This window comes from Chaetodon auriga, chromosome 2 (assembly GCF_051107435.1).
Source record: "Chaetodon auriga isolate fChaAug3 chromosome 2, fChaAug3.hap1, whole genome shotgun sequence".
Lineage (NCBI taxonomy): Eukaryota > Metazoa > Chordata > Actinopteri > Chaetodontiformes > Chaetodontidae > Chaetodon > Chaetodon auriga.
In genome coordinates this window covers 711,417-728,786 of record NC_135075.1, presented here as the reverse complement: position 1 = coordinate 728,786, position 17,370 = coordinate 711,417, and the positions used below count along the sequence as shown (strand labels likewise).

General features: G+C 44.1%; 1 protein-coding gene across 6 annotated transcripts in view; it reads left to right on the top strand.

Annotated features, from left to right (window-relative positions):
• The window catches only part of plekha6 (pleckstrin homology domain containing, family A member 6), a 289,330-nt gene that overhangs the window by 222,648 nt on the left and 49,312 nt on the right, over positions 1 to 17,370 (top strand). For 3 of the 6 annotated variants that reach the window (XM_076749470.1, XM_076749461.1, XM_076749484.1), the window contains 5 exons: positions 949 to 1,142; positions 11,193 to 11,702; positions 13,262 to 13,748; positions 14,157 to 14,243; positions 15,956 to 16,009. In XM_076749470.1, the coding sequence (XP_076605585.1) occupies positions 949 to 1,142; positions 11,193 to 11,702; positions 13,262 to 13,748; positions 14,157 to 14,243; positions 15,956 to 16,009 (1,332 nt within the window). The remainder of the gene's footprint in view (positions 1 to 948; positions 1,143 to 11,192; positions 11,703 to 13,261; positions 13,749 to 14,156; positions 14,244 to 15,955; positions 16,010 to 17,370) is intronic. The other 3 variants (XM_076749494.1, XM_076749505.1, XM_076749477.1) reach the window with 1 other exon arrangement.

Sequence of the window (17,370 nt, the reverse complement as noted above, 5' to 3'; positions counted from 1 at the left end):
CAAATTTTTGTAAATATATGCTTATTCTGAATTTCATGCCAGCAAGACATTTCAAACAAATTTGGACAGGGACAACAAAAGACTGGGAAAGTTGTAGAATCCGCAAAAAAGGTTAAGAAGTTAATTGGTAAGACGTGATAACATCATGATTGGAATGAAAAGCGATTGCTGAAACGCTCAGTTGTTCACAAGCAAGGATGGAGTTCACCACTCTGAAACACATGATAGTGTAAAGGATGTTGCTACATGGACTTGGAAATACTTCTAAAATTGCTGTCTGTCTACACAGTTCATTTTTTGCAACCTATTTTTATTTACGTTTTTATACAGTGTCCCAAATTTTGTGGATTATGGGTTGTATTCGTAAAGGTAATACTGTACTCAAGAAGTTAATGGCTGGGCTCTTGGAACACAGTGAGATTGTTAAAATGAAATCAGGGCAAGAAGTGTAAGCAGTCAGTTAAACAGACAGGAAGCAAAACCCTAGATTAGACAAACTTATTTGGAAGAGACAAAATATGAAATAATTACCCAAATCAAGTCAATTTAACACAATTGTGCCACAATATTGCTGTACCAACACCAAGGCACATTGCAATCTGTACAGTACATGACACCCCCACCCCCACACACTGTCCATCACAGTTCAGAGGCCTACTTCAAGTTTACAGCACTAGTGCCCTCACAGTTGCCTTATTACTGACATTTCTGGTATACTCACTAAGTTTGTCTCAGTCTGTGGTTTGTTTGCAGCCTGTCTGGTGTGAAAAGTTGGATTCAACTATAGTTACATTTTGCCAGGACATCTTTAATACCATGCTTCTCCATTGAGGAGATCAAGTTGCTGCTGATGTACATGATGGGGATGTTGAATATGATAATACCACTGACCCCTCTAAGACTGTATTACTTATGTGGTGCCTCTCTGTGTTTTATCTCTTTCTGCAGTTGTGGTTGGAGGAGGAGGCGGGTGAGGGTGAGGGTGAGGACGGAGAGTTGAAGGGTCCTGTTGTGTTTTGCATGCAGGCAGAGCACGCTGGGACCAGGACATACTACTTCAGCACAGAAAGCCATGAGGAGCAGGAAGATTGGATTAGAGCAATGAGTGAGGCTTCAGAGGTCAACATTCAGCCAAAACAAAGGTGATGTTCACACACATGCACACAGCCATACTGCACAACGAGTGCACATATATGCAATCATATTCTCCCACGTCCATTGATTGGGCCTATCCAGCATGGGAGCCTGTCTCCCAGAAGTTCGATCCCTGGCCTCAGCAGTCTGCAGTGCAAAGTGTCTTTGTTCTCGACACTGTGCATCAGTGTGAGAGTGTGTTAAAGGTCCCATATTATAAAAAACTCACTTTTTCTCTGATTTTGGGTGTTATTTTGAGTCTCTGGTGCTGCCACATGCATACAAAGTATGAAATAAGGCCGTCCATGCTTTTTGAGTGAGATGGATTTCTGAAAGCATCCTGCCTGCAGCTTTCAAACGAGCTGATCAAATTCTGCACAGACAATGAACAGTCAGTGCACATTTGCAATGACCAGCCACCACCCCCTCCCCATCTCCCCTCCCATCAAGGCATAAGTATGGTGTCTTTCCACCCCCCAGATACAGCACTACATTCTCAGTGATCTGACATTTGTTATGGAAAGCACTGTGTTAAGAATCATCATGTCAAGGCACCACGCAAAGCGTTCTGTTGTTGGCTGTAAAGACAAGCACAAATCGCTCCATTGGCTCCCAGCCGCAGAAGACAGAAGAGTGTCGAGGATTGAATTAATTTTTGAAGGCAACGTCCCAGCTACAGTTGGGAAAAAAATGTTGGTGTGTGCTAACCACTTTCTCCAACCTTGGTCAGTACAAGGCAGGATTAGCCGCGAAACTTTTTCCAAAGGAGGGGTCACTTCCAACTTTGCGTGGAATACCTGCAGACGAGGGACATGTAAGTACACAAATAATTAGCTGTGTGTTTCTTCTGAAGATTAACACAAACTCTTGTGTATTGTAGCATGTGTTTTACCATATAGCACAAGCTAACGCTAACCACTAGCTTCTAGTTAAATCAAGCAATCAAGCACGGTCTCCACATGCAAACCCAGCTACCCAGTCGGTCAAGCGATACATACACAGACCCTCCGCCGGATCTAGGCTTCGGTAATTTGTGAAAATAATGCATTTGGAAATATTTTCTAAACTGGAATATGTTAGCATAGCCCAGGGCAAAATGAGTGTATGGTTGAGACTGCTACATCACAACACAATTTACATTCCAAGCCAACCATTCTGTGCAATGAGTTTCTTCTCTTGGAGTTTATTTATGAGTGATCCTTTTTTATGCTGTATGTAGCTGTTGGCATAGCTATACATGTAAGATGAAGTTGATGTCACTTCTCTTTTTTATATAGGCCAGTGCATCATTACAGTTACCTGTTGTTGATCAAGTGTAACAGTGAGCTGTTGCAGCCTTAAGTGCTTGAATTTATACTACAACAGTGAGTATGCCCTGTTATCATAAAAATATACTTTTGTTACAGCTATCTAGGCTACGGTGTCCTGCAAGGACTAATGTTGTAATGCACTGCATTACAATGAGAATGCTGGTAGAGGACAAGCCACCACATCATCAGGGGATCCTCTTTTCAAATGAGCTTTCCAAAGTCCAAGAAAGGAGAGGAACCAGTGAAGACTGAGGCAACGTTCCGTAAGCGTTAAATTCTTCTTGTTCTTTTTTTTTTCAATCAAAAGATAAACACTTATATTGTACATGACGCAGAGTACCGCAACTCGGTACTTTCAACACAATAAATAAACCAAAAAATACACACAAATACCCGAGAAACTACAAAATAGTGCAAAATGTCACTATATTAATGGTTGTTGAATAAGCCAGTAAATGATACTAGTGATTCACTTTTGTGTGTGTGTGTGTGTGTGTCTTGTGTGTGTGTGTGTGTCTGTGTCTGTGTCTGTGTATTGTACAGGGTATGTTGACGACTTGAGTCTTGATATCTTGCCTGGGTGTCAGGAACTCCTGATGTATCCGAAGTACAACGCATGATTGGATGACTATACATACAATGTCACCATCTGAATTCACATTTTTCGAATTTGGATTCAGTGAATCCTTCACTGTATTTCCATGTACAAATATTCATGACTGCGGTCAATACATTTTTATTGTCTGTAAACTGTTTCATGTGGATAAATGTGTAATATACAGTAATTGCTATATATTACACATTTATCCACATGAAAACATGTAATTGCTCGGGACCCGGCCCAGCGCAGCCCAAAAGAGCGACGTGGGCCCGCCTTCCCATAGGCCCACCACCTGGAAGGATGGATCAGAAGGGGCTGGTGCAATGTGCTATGGGTGGCAGTCGTGGGCGGGGGCCCCGACGACCCAAACCCTGGACGACGACTCTGGCTATGGGGACATGGAATGTCACCTTGCTGGTGGGGAAAGAGCCTCAGCTAGTGCGGGAGGTTGAGCGGTACCGGCTAGAGATAGTCGGGCTCACCTCCACGCACAGTCTGGGCTCTGGAACCCAACTCTTTGAGAGAGGCTGGACTCTCTTCTACTCTGGACTTGCCCGCGGTGAGAGGCAGCGAGCTGGTGTGGGCTTGCTTATAGCCCCCCAGCTCAGCCACCATGTGTTGGAGTTCTCCCCGCTGAGCAAGAGGGTCGCTTCCCTGCGCCTACGGGTCAGGGATAGGTCTCTCACTGTTGTTTCGGCCTACGGTCCGAGCAGCAGTGTAGAGTACCCGGCCTTCTTGGAGTCCCTGGGAGGGGTACTGGAAAGTGCTCCAACCGAGGACTCCATTGTTCTGCTGGGGGACTTCAATACTCACGTTGGCAGCGACAGCGATACCTGGAGGGGTGTGACTGGGAGGAACGGCCTCCCCAATCTGAACCCGAGCGGTGTTCTGTTATTGGATTTCTGTGCTAGTCACAGTTTGTCCATAATGAACACCATGTTCAAGTGTAACTGTGCGTTCAGACCAAAAGAGGCAAAAGAGGCAAGGACGCCCGAGGCTGCGCGAGAAACAGGACAGCTTCCAAAGCGGCAAAATATTTTAGCCGCTTTGGTCGCTCTTCACGTGACTGACGTCAAAGTTAAATCGCGCTCGTCATTTAAAGGAGCCGCAAAGCAGACTTCTTGACAGTGGCATAGTGCTGCTTGCTGTTGTTCACCTTCAGTTTAAAGCATGCCTAGTTGCATAGGAGGTTTTGTGTGTCATTAAATACAGAAAAAAAAAAATCTCAGCATGAACATAAATCAAAATCACCATCTAGTCACGAGCGGATTGACGTATTGAGAGGGAAGCAATTAACAAAGGGCATTATGATTTACCCACCACAACATCAAACTTTAACAACTTTGAAATATACTAAAATTCTGTGGCAAAGACGTACCCTGGGCATGCAAGCCTTTCTTGCTTCATCTGAATGAGATGACACATTGCACAACAAAGCATTTTATCAACTAACTGACATTTAAATAGAGCAAAAATATCTTGATGTGTGCAGTGAAAAGTGCTTTTTTTTTTCAAGCGTCTTCTTCAGGTGTACAGGCAGGCAGCAGCACACATCACAGCGATGTCATCCAAATCCATGATGAGTCCATATGATTTTGACCATGCCGCCGTGTTAATGACCATGTTAATGATACAATAATAACAATTATGAGCGGGAGTTAATTTAATGTCATAACCGCCTCACCCCATTTTTCCCCATTCTTCCAAAAAAGTAAAACGCTCTTTGGCCACAAGATTGTTATGTTTTCCGGCTCCGGGGTAATTTTCTTTAGGCCTATAGAACACACACACACACACGGGTGCAAATGCGCGCTCCTTACGTCTCAGCTGCAGCATCTCTGTGCACAATTACGCATGTGGTGTTCTCTGCTTGTCTTTCGTTTGGTGTCATACAAGTTCGTCAAGTTCGTGTGTGTGTGTGTGTGTGTGTGTGTGTGTGGCCAAAGAGTCTTCCTTTTTTGGAAGAACGGGGAAAATGGGGTGAGGCCGTTAGCGAATTAAATTAACTCCCGCTCATAATTGTTATTATTGTATCATCAACATGGTCTGCGACGACTATAAATTGCGCGTTTAACCCTCAAAATCATATCTACTCATCATGGATTTGGATGACATCGCTGTGATGTGTGCTGTGCCCGCACACAAGTGATCAATTTCTCGGCATCCATGACGGAACTAGGAACCAAAGTTACATGCGTTGTTCTTTGGGGCCCGCTCGAGCGAAGGACACCTCTACTCTGATTGGTTGCCGCCGGTTGCCGCTGAACCGCGTCATAGCTAATTACCATAAAGTTAACCGAATTTCAACTTTTCATCTGGTGCCGCTTTGGACGCTTTAGCCGCTTTGGACGCTCTAGACGCGCGGCTGACGGCGGCTACGCTTTGGCCGCTCAGGACGCCGGGCTCTCATTGAAAATGTATTAACTTCCGGCGTCCTTGCCTCTTTTGCCTCTTTTGGTCTGAACGCACAGTGAGAGTGTCCATCAGTGCACGTGGCACCAGGACACCCTAGGCCAGAGGTCAATGATTGACTTTGTAGTCGTATCATCTGACCTTCGGCGGTGTGTCTTGGACACTCGGGTAAAGAGAGGGGCTGAGCTGTCAACTGATCACCACCTGGTGGTGAGTTGGATCTGCTGACAGGGGAGGAAGCGGGACAGACTTGGCAGACCCAAACGTACCATGAGGGTCTGTTGGGAACGTCTGGAGGAACCCGATGTCAGGGAGTTCTTCAACTCCCACCTCCGGGAGAGCTTCGACCAGATTCTGAGGGAGATTGGAGACATCGAGTCCGAATGGACCATGTTCTCCACTTCCATTGTTGATGCAGCCGTCCATAGCTGTGGTCGTAAAGTCTCCAGTGCCTGTCATGGTGGCAACCCCCGAACCCGGTGGTGGACACCAGAAGTAAGGGATGCCATCAAGCTGAAGAAGGAGCCCTATCGGGCCTGGTTGGCTCATGGGACTCCTGAGGCAGCTGACGGGTACAAGCAGGCCAAGCGTGCGGCAGCTCGGGCAGTTGTAGAAGCAAAAACTCGGGTCTGGGAGGAGTTCAGGGAGGCCATGGAGGAGGACTACCGGTCGGCCACGAAGAAATTCTGGCAAACCATTCGGCACCTCAGGAAGGGGAAGCAGCTCTCTGTCAACACTGTTTACAGTGGAGGTGGGGAGTTGTTGACCTCGACTGGGGATATTGTCGGGCGGTGGAAGGAATACTTCAAGGATCTCCTCAATCCCACTGTCATGTCTTCTGTAGAGGAAGCAGAGACTTGGGACTCGGAGGTCGATTCATCCATCACCTGGGCTGAAGTCACTGAGGTAGTTTGCAAGCTCCTCGGTGGCAAGGCACCGGGGGTGGATGAGATCCGCCCTGAGTACCTCAAGTCACTGGATGTTGTAGGGCTGTTCTGCTTGATATGCCTCTGCAACATTGCATGGCAGTCGGGCACGGTGCCTCTGGACTGGCAGACTGGGGTGGTGGTCCCTCTGTTTAAAAAGGGGGACAGGAGGGTGTGTTCCAACTATCGGGGATCACACTCCTCAGCCTCCCTGGGAAAGTCTATTCCAGGGTACTGGAGAGGAGAATCCGGCCGATTGTCGAACCTCGGATTCAGGAGGAACAATGAGGTTTTCGTCCTGGCTGTGGAACTCTGGACTAGCTCTATACCCTCCACTGGGTGCTTGAGGGTTCATGGGAGTTTGCCCAACCAATCCACATGTGTTTTGTGGACTTGGAGAAGGCATTTGACCATATCCCTCGCAACATTCTGTGGGAGGTGCTCTGGGAGTATGGGGTTGGAGGCCCTCTGCTGAGGGCTGTACAGTCCCTGTACAACCAGAGCAGGAGCTTGGTCCGCATTGCCGGCAGTAAGTTGGACCTGTTCCCGGTGCATGTTGGACTTCAGCAGGGCTGCCCTTTGTCACCGTTTCTGTTCATTATTTTTATGGACAGAATTTCTAGGCGCAGGCAGGGGCCGGAGGGGGTTCGGTTCAGGAGCCAGCAGATTTCGTCTCTGCTTTTTGCGGATTTGTCTTGTTGGCTCCCTCGAGCCAGGACCTTCAGCATGCACTGGGGCGGTTCGCAGCCGAGTGTGAAGCAGCTGGGATGAGAGTCAGCACCTCCAAGTCCGGGGCCATGGTTCTCGACCGGAAAAAGGTGGCTTGCTCCCTCTAGGTTGGGGGAGAGTTCCTGCCTCAAGTGGAGGGGTTTAAGTATCTTGGGATCTTGTTCACGAGTGAGGGAAGGATGGAGCGTAAGATTGACAGGCGGATCGGTGCAGCGGCAGCAGTAATGCGGTCGCTGTATCGGTCCGTCGTGGTGAAGAAGGAGCTGAGCTGAAAGGCGAAGCTCTCGATTTACCGGTAAATCTACGTTCCTACCCTCACCTATGGTCATGAACTTTGGGTCATGACCGAAAGAACGAGGTCCCGGATACAAGCAGCTGAAATGAGTTTCCTCCGCAGGGTGGCTGGGCGCTCCCTTAGAGATAGGGTGAGGAGCTCTGTCACCCGGGAGGAGCTCAGAGTAGAGTCGCTGCTCCTCCACATTGAGAGGAGTCAGCTGAGGTGGCTCAGTCATCTCTATCGGATGCCCCCTGGACGCCTCCCTGGGGCGGTGTTCCAGGCATGCCCCACTGGGTTGAGGCCCAGAGGAAGACCCAGGACACGCTGGAGTGACTATGTCGCTAGGCTGGCCTGGGAACGCCTTGGGATCCACCGGAAGAGCTAGAGGAAGTGTCCGGGGAGAGGAAAGTTTGGGCGTTCCTGCTCAGACTGCTGCCCCTGCGACCTGGCCCCGGATGAAGCAGGAGAAGATGGATGGATGGATGGATGGATGGACAATAATTGCTTAGGAAAAACTTTGCTATATCTTCAAGAAAAAATATGATCTGAATTTGTGGCATTGGCTGACTATATTTGGTTTATTATGGTGTATGAACAGTGTTGCTAAGTAGGTTATTATAAATAAAATTCACTGCTTTGTCACCTATAGCTGTAAAGGACCGTAGTCAGCCCTGTAAGTGTTGCATCCATTCTGCAGCAAGAACAGATTTAGGCAAACAGGTTCTAAACCTGGATGGTTGGTCATGCATGGAGACTTTTCATCCAACTGCTGCAGCCATCTTGTAACCTATTATGCATAACATAAGAGCATCTGCAGTGGCATGTTATCTGCAATCATACACTGCGATCATAAGTGTAGGTAAAGATAATGTTACCTGTGGCACCTCCTGGCAGCATATGTTCTCAGGCTCTGACTGCATTGTTGCACAGTTTCAACATGTGCACCTATACAAACAAATAAAAAATTGAAGATTCATGCATGTATAAAACTAAAGAAATAAACCTTGCATAACAGTATTTGCAACCAATAATAGCACCAGGGACTGGTGGAGTTTACATTTTTGTAGTGCTAATAAATTACACTTTTTGGAAGCATTTAATGTGTCCACTCTCACTGATTCCTGTTAAATCATTGCATGGCTTAAGATACGTGGTTTTAAAGAGTTGGTATACACATTCAAGAGACCGAAAAGGTGTGCGTTATCGAATGTGGTGGGCCGGTCTGGTCCAAAATGCCAGGGCCGATTTTTTGTCCCAGTCCGCCCTTGAAAGGACCCATGTTTTAGATTTGAATGTATGTGCTCTAGCTAGCTACTTTTTCTCAGCCTGAGGTGAATGGCCAGTAGTGCTAGGCTAGGCTTTCTCAAGTTTACAATGCGAACACATCTGGTTGACAATTTGGTACCTTGAAACTTGCAAGACGTAACTTCATGTTTTGTGAACAAGAAGCAAAGTTTACTTATAACTAGTGTAAATACAAATTCAATTGGCTTACTGTGTAATTGCCTAACTTCTAGGGATAGCTAGTGCCAGCAGCTAGCGTCTATCTTTTTGACACTGACTTAAAATATCTAAGTTCCAAAAAGCAATAGTAAGACATTTTTTGATTAACCATTCAGGACCGTCCTGCTCAATTCTCTGAGTCTGGGGTTCTGTGGGAGCCTCCCCTCCTTCTTCAGGATCCAATTCAGGTTTGAACATGTACGGTTGAACTACTAAAGAACTAGGTCTGTTCATTTCTGCCATGTCCGCTACTTTCACATGGGTAGTGCTATGATAGAGTGTGTGCTCTCCCCATTACCACGGTAACAGTTTACGGGGTGGTGCATAGGCAAATGAGCAGCAGCTCAAAGTACCGCAACTCTGTACTTTGAGCAGCAGCCTATTTGCATTTAAAGCTACAGGTGCCAGAAACAGTGCATTCTGAAAGGGACTGAAACAAAGGAAAATAGAGGGAGGCGAGAATCTTTTCCTAAAAGCTATTTCCAGCAAACAGCTTCAAAAACATGTTTTATGGAACTCATACACCTATGTTAACTTGTTGAAAAAGCTTTATAATATGGGACCTTTAATGCTTGTAATGAGCAGGTGGCCTAGCCACCATTGTATGAACACTATAGTCCATTTACCATTTACTTCTTACATGGAGCAGGTCTAGATCATACTCATTAATGTAGGGAGACCCTAAAATTCCCCCATGACCAAGTATTTGGAAATAGCAAGGAAAAACGTTGAACAGGCAGAAACCTTGAGCTGTGGGTGGCGTGCGATCTGCCGACTTGGTTTTAGAGACAGACAGAAAGAGATTCACTGCAAGGACAGTAATGATAATAATACAGATATAATAATAGAAATATGACTTTAATAAAATTTTGTATGACAGTATGTGTAAGTATGAATATATGATAGTGTATGATAATATTTGTACATAATAGCACTAATATGTTTGTAATAATAGTAGAAATATGACTAATAAATATAACAGTAACAGTGTGCACAAGCATGATCCACACCCACAGACACAGCCATCATCCGTGGGAAGTTAGTAACATGCATTAACGGTTCATTAATGCATGTTACTAGCTTAATGTATTGTTATTATTATTATTATTGTTGTTGGAAGTCAACTGGCAGTCTAAGCCTACAGCAGCATAACAATGGACTGGTACAAGGCAAGTCTGAGCCAGCCATAACTGTAACCTTCATCAAAAAGGAAAGTTTTACGCCTACTCTTAAACGTAGAGAGGGTGTCTGCTCCCCTACACCTAGAATGGAAGATGGTCCCCGAGGAGAGGAGCTTGATGGCTGACGACTCTGACTCCCATTCTGCTTTTGGAGACTTTAGGGGGCACAAGATCTGGGAATGCAGTGCTCTAGTTGGGTAATACGGTTTTTAAAGATGTTTATTTAGGGTTTTGTAGGTAAGGAGAAGGATTTTAAATTTTATTCTGGATTTTACTGGGAGCCAGTGCAGAGAGGGTAATACGGGAGAAATATGATGTCTTTTCGTAATTTGTGTCAGAATATGTTCCACAGCATTCTGTTCAGTTTCAGAGTCTTTAGCAACTTATTCGTGCAGCCAGCCTGAAAGTAACAAATATGTGGACTAGTTGTTCTGCATTGTAATTCAGTTGCTTACCATTAAAACAGGCAAACACGCAATGTGCTCTCATAGTGAAAACAGCATTATTCAGCTTTTTAAATGGTTATGTTTAAGTACTGACAACACTTGGTTACTGTTCGGGAAAGATCATGGTCTATTTAAAGTGCATAGAATAATGCTTTTGTTAAGGCAACAGATAGGAGTGTGGATGTGTATGCCATCTACCCCGACAATTTCCCTGTGACTCCTGCATATTACATGAAATGTAGTTTCATTCACACCAATGAACAGAATTCTAACGAACACATACTGGTCCAATTGAAAGACTGCATAAGAAGAATAATAATTTTTTTTTTTTTTTTTGCATCTTTACTCTGTGTTGCGCTGATGATGAAGGAAGACCGTCACCAAAATTGTGCAATTACTGAGTTACCTTCTGTCTGTAAGACTTCATGCTTATAGCTTTTGGTCCTATAAGTGAGTCTGAACCAGACCAGATAAAAGGTTTGTTTGCCCAGTACAACTGGACATTGAAATGAAAGCAACATTGAAAGGATTTCTCCTTTCCTTCAGTAACACAAAATGACCATTTAAGGAATTGTTACATGTTGAAGATTGACTTTTGAAAATTCTTGGAATTTTTCTGGCTCTGTAATCTTTTTTGAAACAAAACTTGTTCTTTTCCCTTCAAACTTCACAGAACAACCGTGGACACCACAGTTGATCTCACCCACACCATGGTGACCAAGGCACATAACACACAACAGCATCTACACACACAAACACACAATGAAAATGGGAGTGACTTGCCTGCATCCCTCTCAGATCAGGAGGGAACAAAGAATGATGGAGGACGAGGAGAAAGCAATGATGAAGGGGGGGGACCTGGTCCTGATTACATCCCTCACCCAAATCACCATCCATATGGTTATGGCAATTACGGCCTTTGCAAAACCATTCCACACAACAGCAATAGCAAACCCCTTCCATCTAGGTGTCACAGTGACCATCATGCCCCTCAGGGACACCCAGAGGGGGTTGCTGGTCAATCTCATAATCCCAGAGAGCAGCAAGAGAACATGGTGCTGAGGAGGGGTTTTGTGCCCAGGACAGCTCCAGAGAGGTTGGCCCAGAGGAAGAGCTCCATGGCCCAGCTGCAGCAGTGGGTCAACTTGCGGCGCGGCATGGCTTCCCAGGAGGACATCAACAGGTAGATCAGTGGAGAAATACAACACCCATCTTCCTCTTCAGGTCACTGATGGTTCTACTGTACTGTAAGTTATTTACAACCTTACACTGGCACAGTCATCATTCCACTAGGTGCGTGCAAGTAACGCCCCACATGCACCTTCATTATTTATTATTGTTCATTACTTTCAAGGAATGCTGTAACATGAATAAATAGTGTTATCAAAATGCTGGACCTCCACTGCCTCAAACTCAGGACTTTACTTTGGTTACTGGCATTGTCATGACTACACTCATAAACACACAAAATGCTTTCTGATGTACTACATCATGAAACATTATAGATGTGACTTATAATGACTTATAACTTGTAAGTGTCTTATGGATGCTCTTCACTAGTTGCATTTTAGAGGTTAACTGATGGGGTTTATAGAAATATTATAACAATCTATACTCACCTATACACGTCAGCAAACAACTCAGCATGCTCTATTAGTTCATGCAGCATCACAAGTATGCGTTAAGTAAAGTGAAGTATTGATACATGTATAATCAAGCATGCTTCATCATAATGTTGAATTGTTGGTGGTAGGTACAATGCAATGCATTTTCATACATTTACAAGAATTTATGCTGCATCATAAGTGATAATTTTGTGAGTGCAAGATGTCAAAATGCACAGAATTACAAGTAAAATTTGTTTGAATATATCATATAGCTTCTATACCAGAAGGTTCCATTCCAAAAGCATTACAGGTCACAAAACACAGAATCATCAGTTGAATTTTAGCTCTGTACTTGCAGAATGGAAATAGTACAAGTAACATTATGAATGCATTATAATCCGCTATGAATGCCATAATACATTAAAGATGTGATCTTCATAGAAAATGTTACAGAAAGATGCAATAATTCCATAAAATTTCTGCACAAAGCAGCTTTAATGGTAATTAATCCAGCATCTTTTATTAGTTTGCAAGTTCAGTCTAGCTGGTGCAGTTGGACTTAAAAATGACAAGCTAATTTTGTGTTTGTGCACAAAAAACAAAACAAACAAACTGATGTCACGAAACTGTATCACATCCTAAATAATTGGAATTTCAAGTAGTTTCAGTTCACCTTAACCTTGTTGACCTCCAGAGCTTCCTGACAAAATTCATAGCATTTACCCAAGCATCCAGAATAGCACAGTTCATAAACAGTAATTTGAGGGGAAACACTGACATTATCATATAAATAAGGAAATTATTCCATGCACCTTCAAAATGCCTTCAAAATGGGACTTGAACATTTGGGTCATAAAATGATTTTATGTAATCAAATCCCTTTCCATGTTTTATTTATGCAAAGAAAAAGACACTAATCAAGGTGCAATAGCATGAGATGTGAGTTACAATACAGTGGGACGAAAATGCAATTTCATTTTTTATTTTAGCCTAGCCGTTATTGAACAACATGAAGAGGCCGCAACCGATGAATCAACTTTCAACTGCTGCTGGTTAAAACACCCTCAACCTTATTTTCATGACTTAACATTACATTTGATAAGGCGATAATCTCAATATTTTCCTGTCCTTCCAGCCCATCTCCTTACTACCCAGTGAGCCATGGTGTCTCTGCTGACTACTATGTCTACGCCGGTGACCCCCATTATGTGGAGGACTATCCTCTGTACCTGCCTGGGGTCCGACCTGACAGCATTTGCTCAGTCTCTGCTGTTGGGGGATATGGCCGACGCTGGACTGTTGAGGAGAAGCGTCACTCACTTAGAGATGGGCCACATCAGCTGTATGGACCCCCAGTTCCCAGGGATCAATGGGGGCAACAATACTATGGTGGAATGGAATCATCCATAAGGCGTCTGTCCATCCAGCCACGCTCCAGGTCTGTTCCCAGGTCACCATCCTCGTCATCGGGGGGACCCTACTCACCAGTACCACCCAACTTTGCTTCCCCAGCTCGGTCGCCATCTGCCCGATTTGATGGATTTCCAAGGAGGATGAAAGATGATGTGATCTATGCTGATCCATCTGTCTACAGCCTGAGGAGATCACTCAGCTCACCAAAGGTGAATTGACGCGTGTGTGTGTGTGTGTGTGCGTGTGTGTGTGTGTGTGTGTGTGTGTGTGTGTGTGTGTATGTGTATGTGCATTGGTGACTGCCACCTGAACATGACAATTTATTTTCAATTTTCAATAAATTCTTTGATTTTTGCTTTGAAGTATATGACAATTACTGATTGAGGATGAGAATAAAGATTCAAAATAAAAACATTTAAATTTCTTATTTTAGAATTCCCACTCCATTTCCAGAAAATAAACTGACTGGCTGTAACTGGCCTTTAGTAAAAGAAGATTCTCAAAAAGTCATTGTGAATTAAAGAAAGAGTGAGGTAGTGATGTTTTGTTTTCATATACTGTGACCATAACTATTGATCTTACTGTACTCCACTCTAACAACTTTCTTTCACTTTCAGTATGACTACCCTGGCAATAGGAGGTCCTTAAATCAAGGATTATACCACTACAACTACCCTGCATCCCCTTCCAGCCACAGTAAAATGGTATGTGCGGCTAATGTGCTGTAATACGTATCTATCTACTTGATAACACATATGGGCACACACACAGTCCCGTGGTAGAAGCCACAGTTAACAGTAGTTATGGCGCAATCCAGTTTTGTGTAGCTTTGCTTTGCAACTACAGCCAGCTTTGGGGTTTCTTCCACACATCTGTCCACTGTCTATCTGTCCTAACCCCAAGACCTTGCTTCCCAGCATTTCTTGCTGTAATCTTTTGTGCTCCCTAACCCAGCAAAGTTGAGTAACTCTGTGTTGAACAGTTAGGCGTGGACACTTCGTCATTTGTCTTACTCGGTAACCATGCTGTAGCAACCTTCAATTTACAGTTTGGCGGGAAGTGTTGATTCCATGGTGTCTTCTCCACAAACGACGATGGCGGCTCGCTGGCATTTTCTGGTTTCTGCGGCACAGATTAAGCAGTTGCTGATCATCTCATCTGGTAGTCAGTCATGGTCATCCTGGAGATTTTTGTGACCTCAAATGACCCTCCTCTTGATTAACTTTGAGGATTTTACAGACCGCATCCTGGGATATTCCAAGCAAATCAGCAATATCGACTTGTTTGTGTCTGTCCTGGCAGAGTGCAACCACTCTTTGGTGTATTACCAGTGGCATCGGATGAGGCATAGCCTAGGGAAGTTCTGTGTCAAAATTGGTTGAGAATTATTTCAGACAATTCTGAAAACGTGGACCTATTGCATGTGGGCTTTAGGCAGGAAACGGACAACAGAGCAAATAAATTGTCTTAGTGCAAAACAAATGTTATGCATGAATTCATTTCACCTGGGTAATTGGGACACATAATGTAATCATAGCACCTAGTCAAAAGTGATGACTGATGCATTGAAATAGAAATAAACAGAGGATTGTGTCTGACAACAAAATTATCCCAACTTTATGGGCAACAGTGTAGTGTAATGTTGTATATTCAATTCTGTCAGTTAAAAACAACAACAACAATATATCCAGACATTTTTCCAAATCAGATGGGTACTCTAGGCCAAAAAGTAAAAATAGGGGATGATTAGAATCCAACTTTCACTTAAGACCGATATGGACACTGAACAATCAACAGGGACCAAAACTTCTGACAGTATTATTGGAAGAGGTCAAAGGTCCAGGACCAGGAGTCAGTGGACAGCCAGAGAAAGATCAAGGATATTCACATATGAACAGAGATACTGCCAGAACACAGTGCCTGTCTGAACACACCTGATGTCCTTAGATCTTAGAAGCAACACTGGTTTGGGCCTGGTTAGTACTTGAATGGGAGAATGCCTAGGGGCTGGAACCAGATTTGTGTTTTAAAAGAGCTTTGAGTGGTTGTCAGATAAGACCAGACTAGAGAAGCACTATATAAATACAGTCCATTTACCAAGGTTTTACATTCAACAGAATATGGTGATAAATAACTAACCAACAGCAGCCCAGAACAAGCTAGCAACACAAACTCACAAAGACCCAAGAACAATGAAAAGAAGTTTTGTTTAGTCAAAAACTGCCCAGACATAAATGTGTATTTAATTTATCTTAAAAGTGCTTTTGTTGATCATTGCCTAGGAGCGATAAACCTCCAGTATGATTGGCAGATCAGTTGATGTGCTTTGCTTTGCTGCTGTTTTCATTTGAAAGCTTTCTATCTGTACTATATGCATTTGTGTGATTTCCATGTGTGTCATTGTTGCTTGGCTCAGGAGGACATATTAGATCTTCAGCTCCAGCGCAACCTGGATTATTTAGACCAACAGGTAAGAGGGCAGATGCACAGTATTGTTTGCCAATACATATTGCATAGATTGTGTTCCCACCCCATGTTTACAATGTCACATTACCTGTCTCCTTTCCTGTGTTTCTTATTTTCTTCCAAAACATACTTCCTGTAAGTAGCTTAAAAAATATTATCAGCATGTCCTAAAGCAGTTCCAATGATATTCCAGTCATCCTGTTAAACTCGTTGTTAGGTCTCTGTAAACTCTAAAATGAATCTTGAGGTGCTTAAGAGGAGGAATGGCATGGTTACCCAAATGATGGTCGGCTCTTCAACAACAAAGCTCTGTGTACAGGGAGGTGATTCGTGATTCTATTTTCAAGATGAGCTGTCTTTTAAATCAAAATTATTAATTAGGGAAGTTCAGAGCCAGTGTTTGTGTAGTCCAGTGGGGCCTTAACCTTTTTCTGGCATGCTCCCCTTCAGAAACTGAAAAAAGTTCACACACCAACCCCACAATTTTTTATCAATTATTAACAATGACAGTGGAAGCAACTAACAAAAAAAGATTTAAATTGAATTTTAGTCAGATAAAGGTCAGAATGATAGCATCACGGGCGTCTGCCACCAGAGACGGCTACCAAAAACGACTGCAAAGGAGGGAAATAGTCCGGTTGCCACCAGGGTGGCAAGCAAGATGGGATGTACCTGGGAACGGACTGGATTAGGCACAAAGAGTTTATTAGGTGGACTGTTACCTGGATCAGGATGCTGTTGCTGGGCTTCCTGGATGACTATTTCAGTGTCCCAGGGGAGTGCTGTGACAACCACCACAGCAGGCAGAATCATGTCGTGAGTCGCATCAGGCTCAGACGGAGAGAACAAACGGGAAAGTGCATGATCCTTGTTGAACACTTCCCAAATGTCATGATATACAGGGGGAACTCTGGAGAGGACTGGGGGGTCAGATGAGGAACTGAGTGAGCTGGAGACTCCACCTGCTGATGGGAGGGCAGAACGAAGGCAGAGAGAGCGACAGTGGGAGCTCCAACCCAGAATTTTGCCCAAAAGTCAATCAATGTGAAGTTATGGAGCTTCAACTAGGGTAGACCGAGAATCAGAGGTGAACGTGGGGCTTGAATTGTGTGAAAGGAGATCTCATCTTCATGGTGGTTATCAGAGCAGTTTAACTGGAGTGGTGCAGTGTGCTACCTCCGCCAGGAATTCCAGGGCCTCCAGTTTGCTGTTTATTGTGTTTATTGTGAACCGCTCATCCAAAAGGTTGTCCTCAGCTTCAGAATCTACAAGGGCAAGAGGAGACAGAACCTCCCCTCCCACACACAAAGAGACTTGGAATTGGAATTTATGATCTGATGGGGAATTAGAAACAGGTGAGTTTGA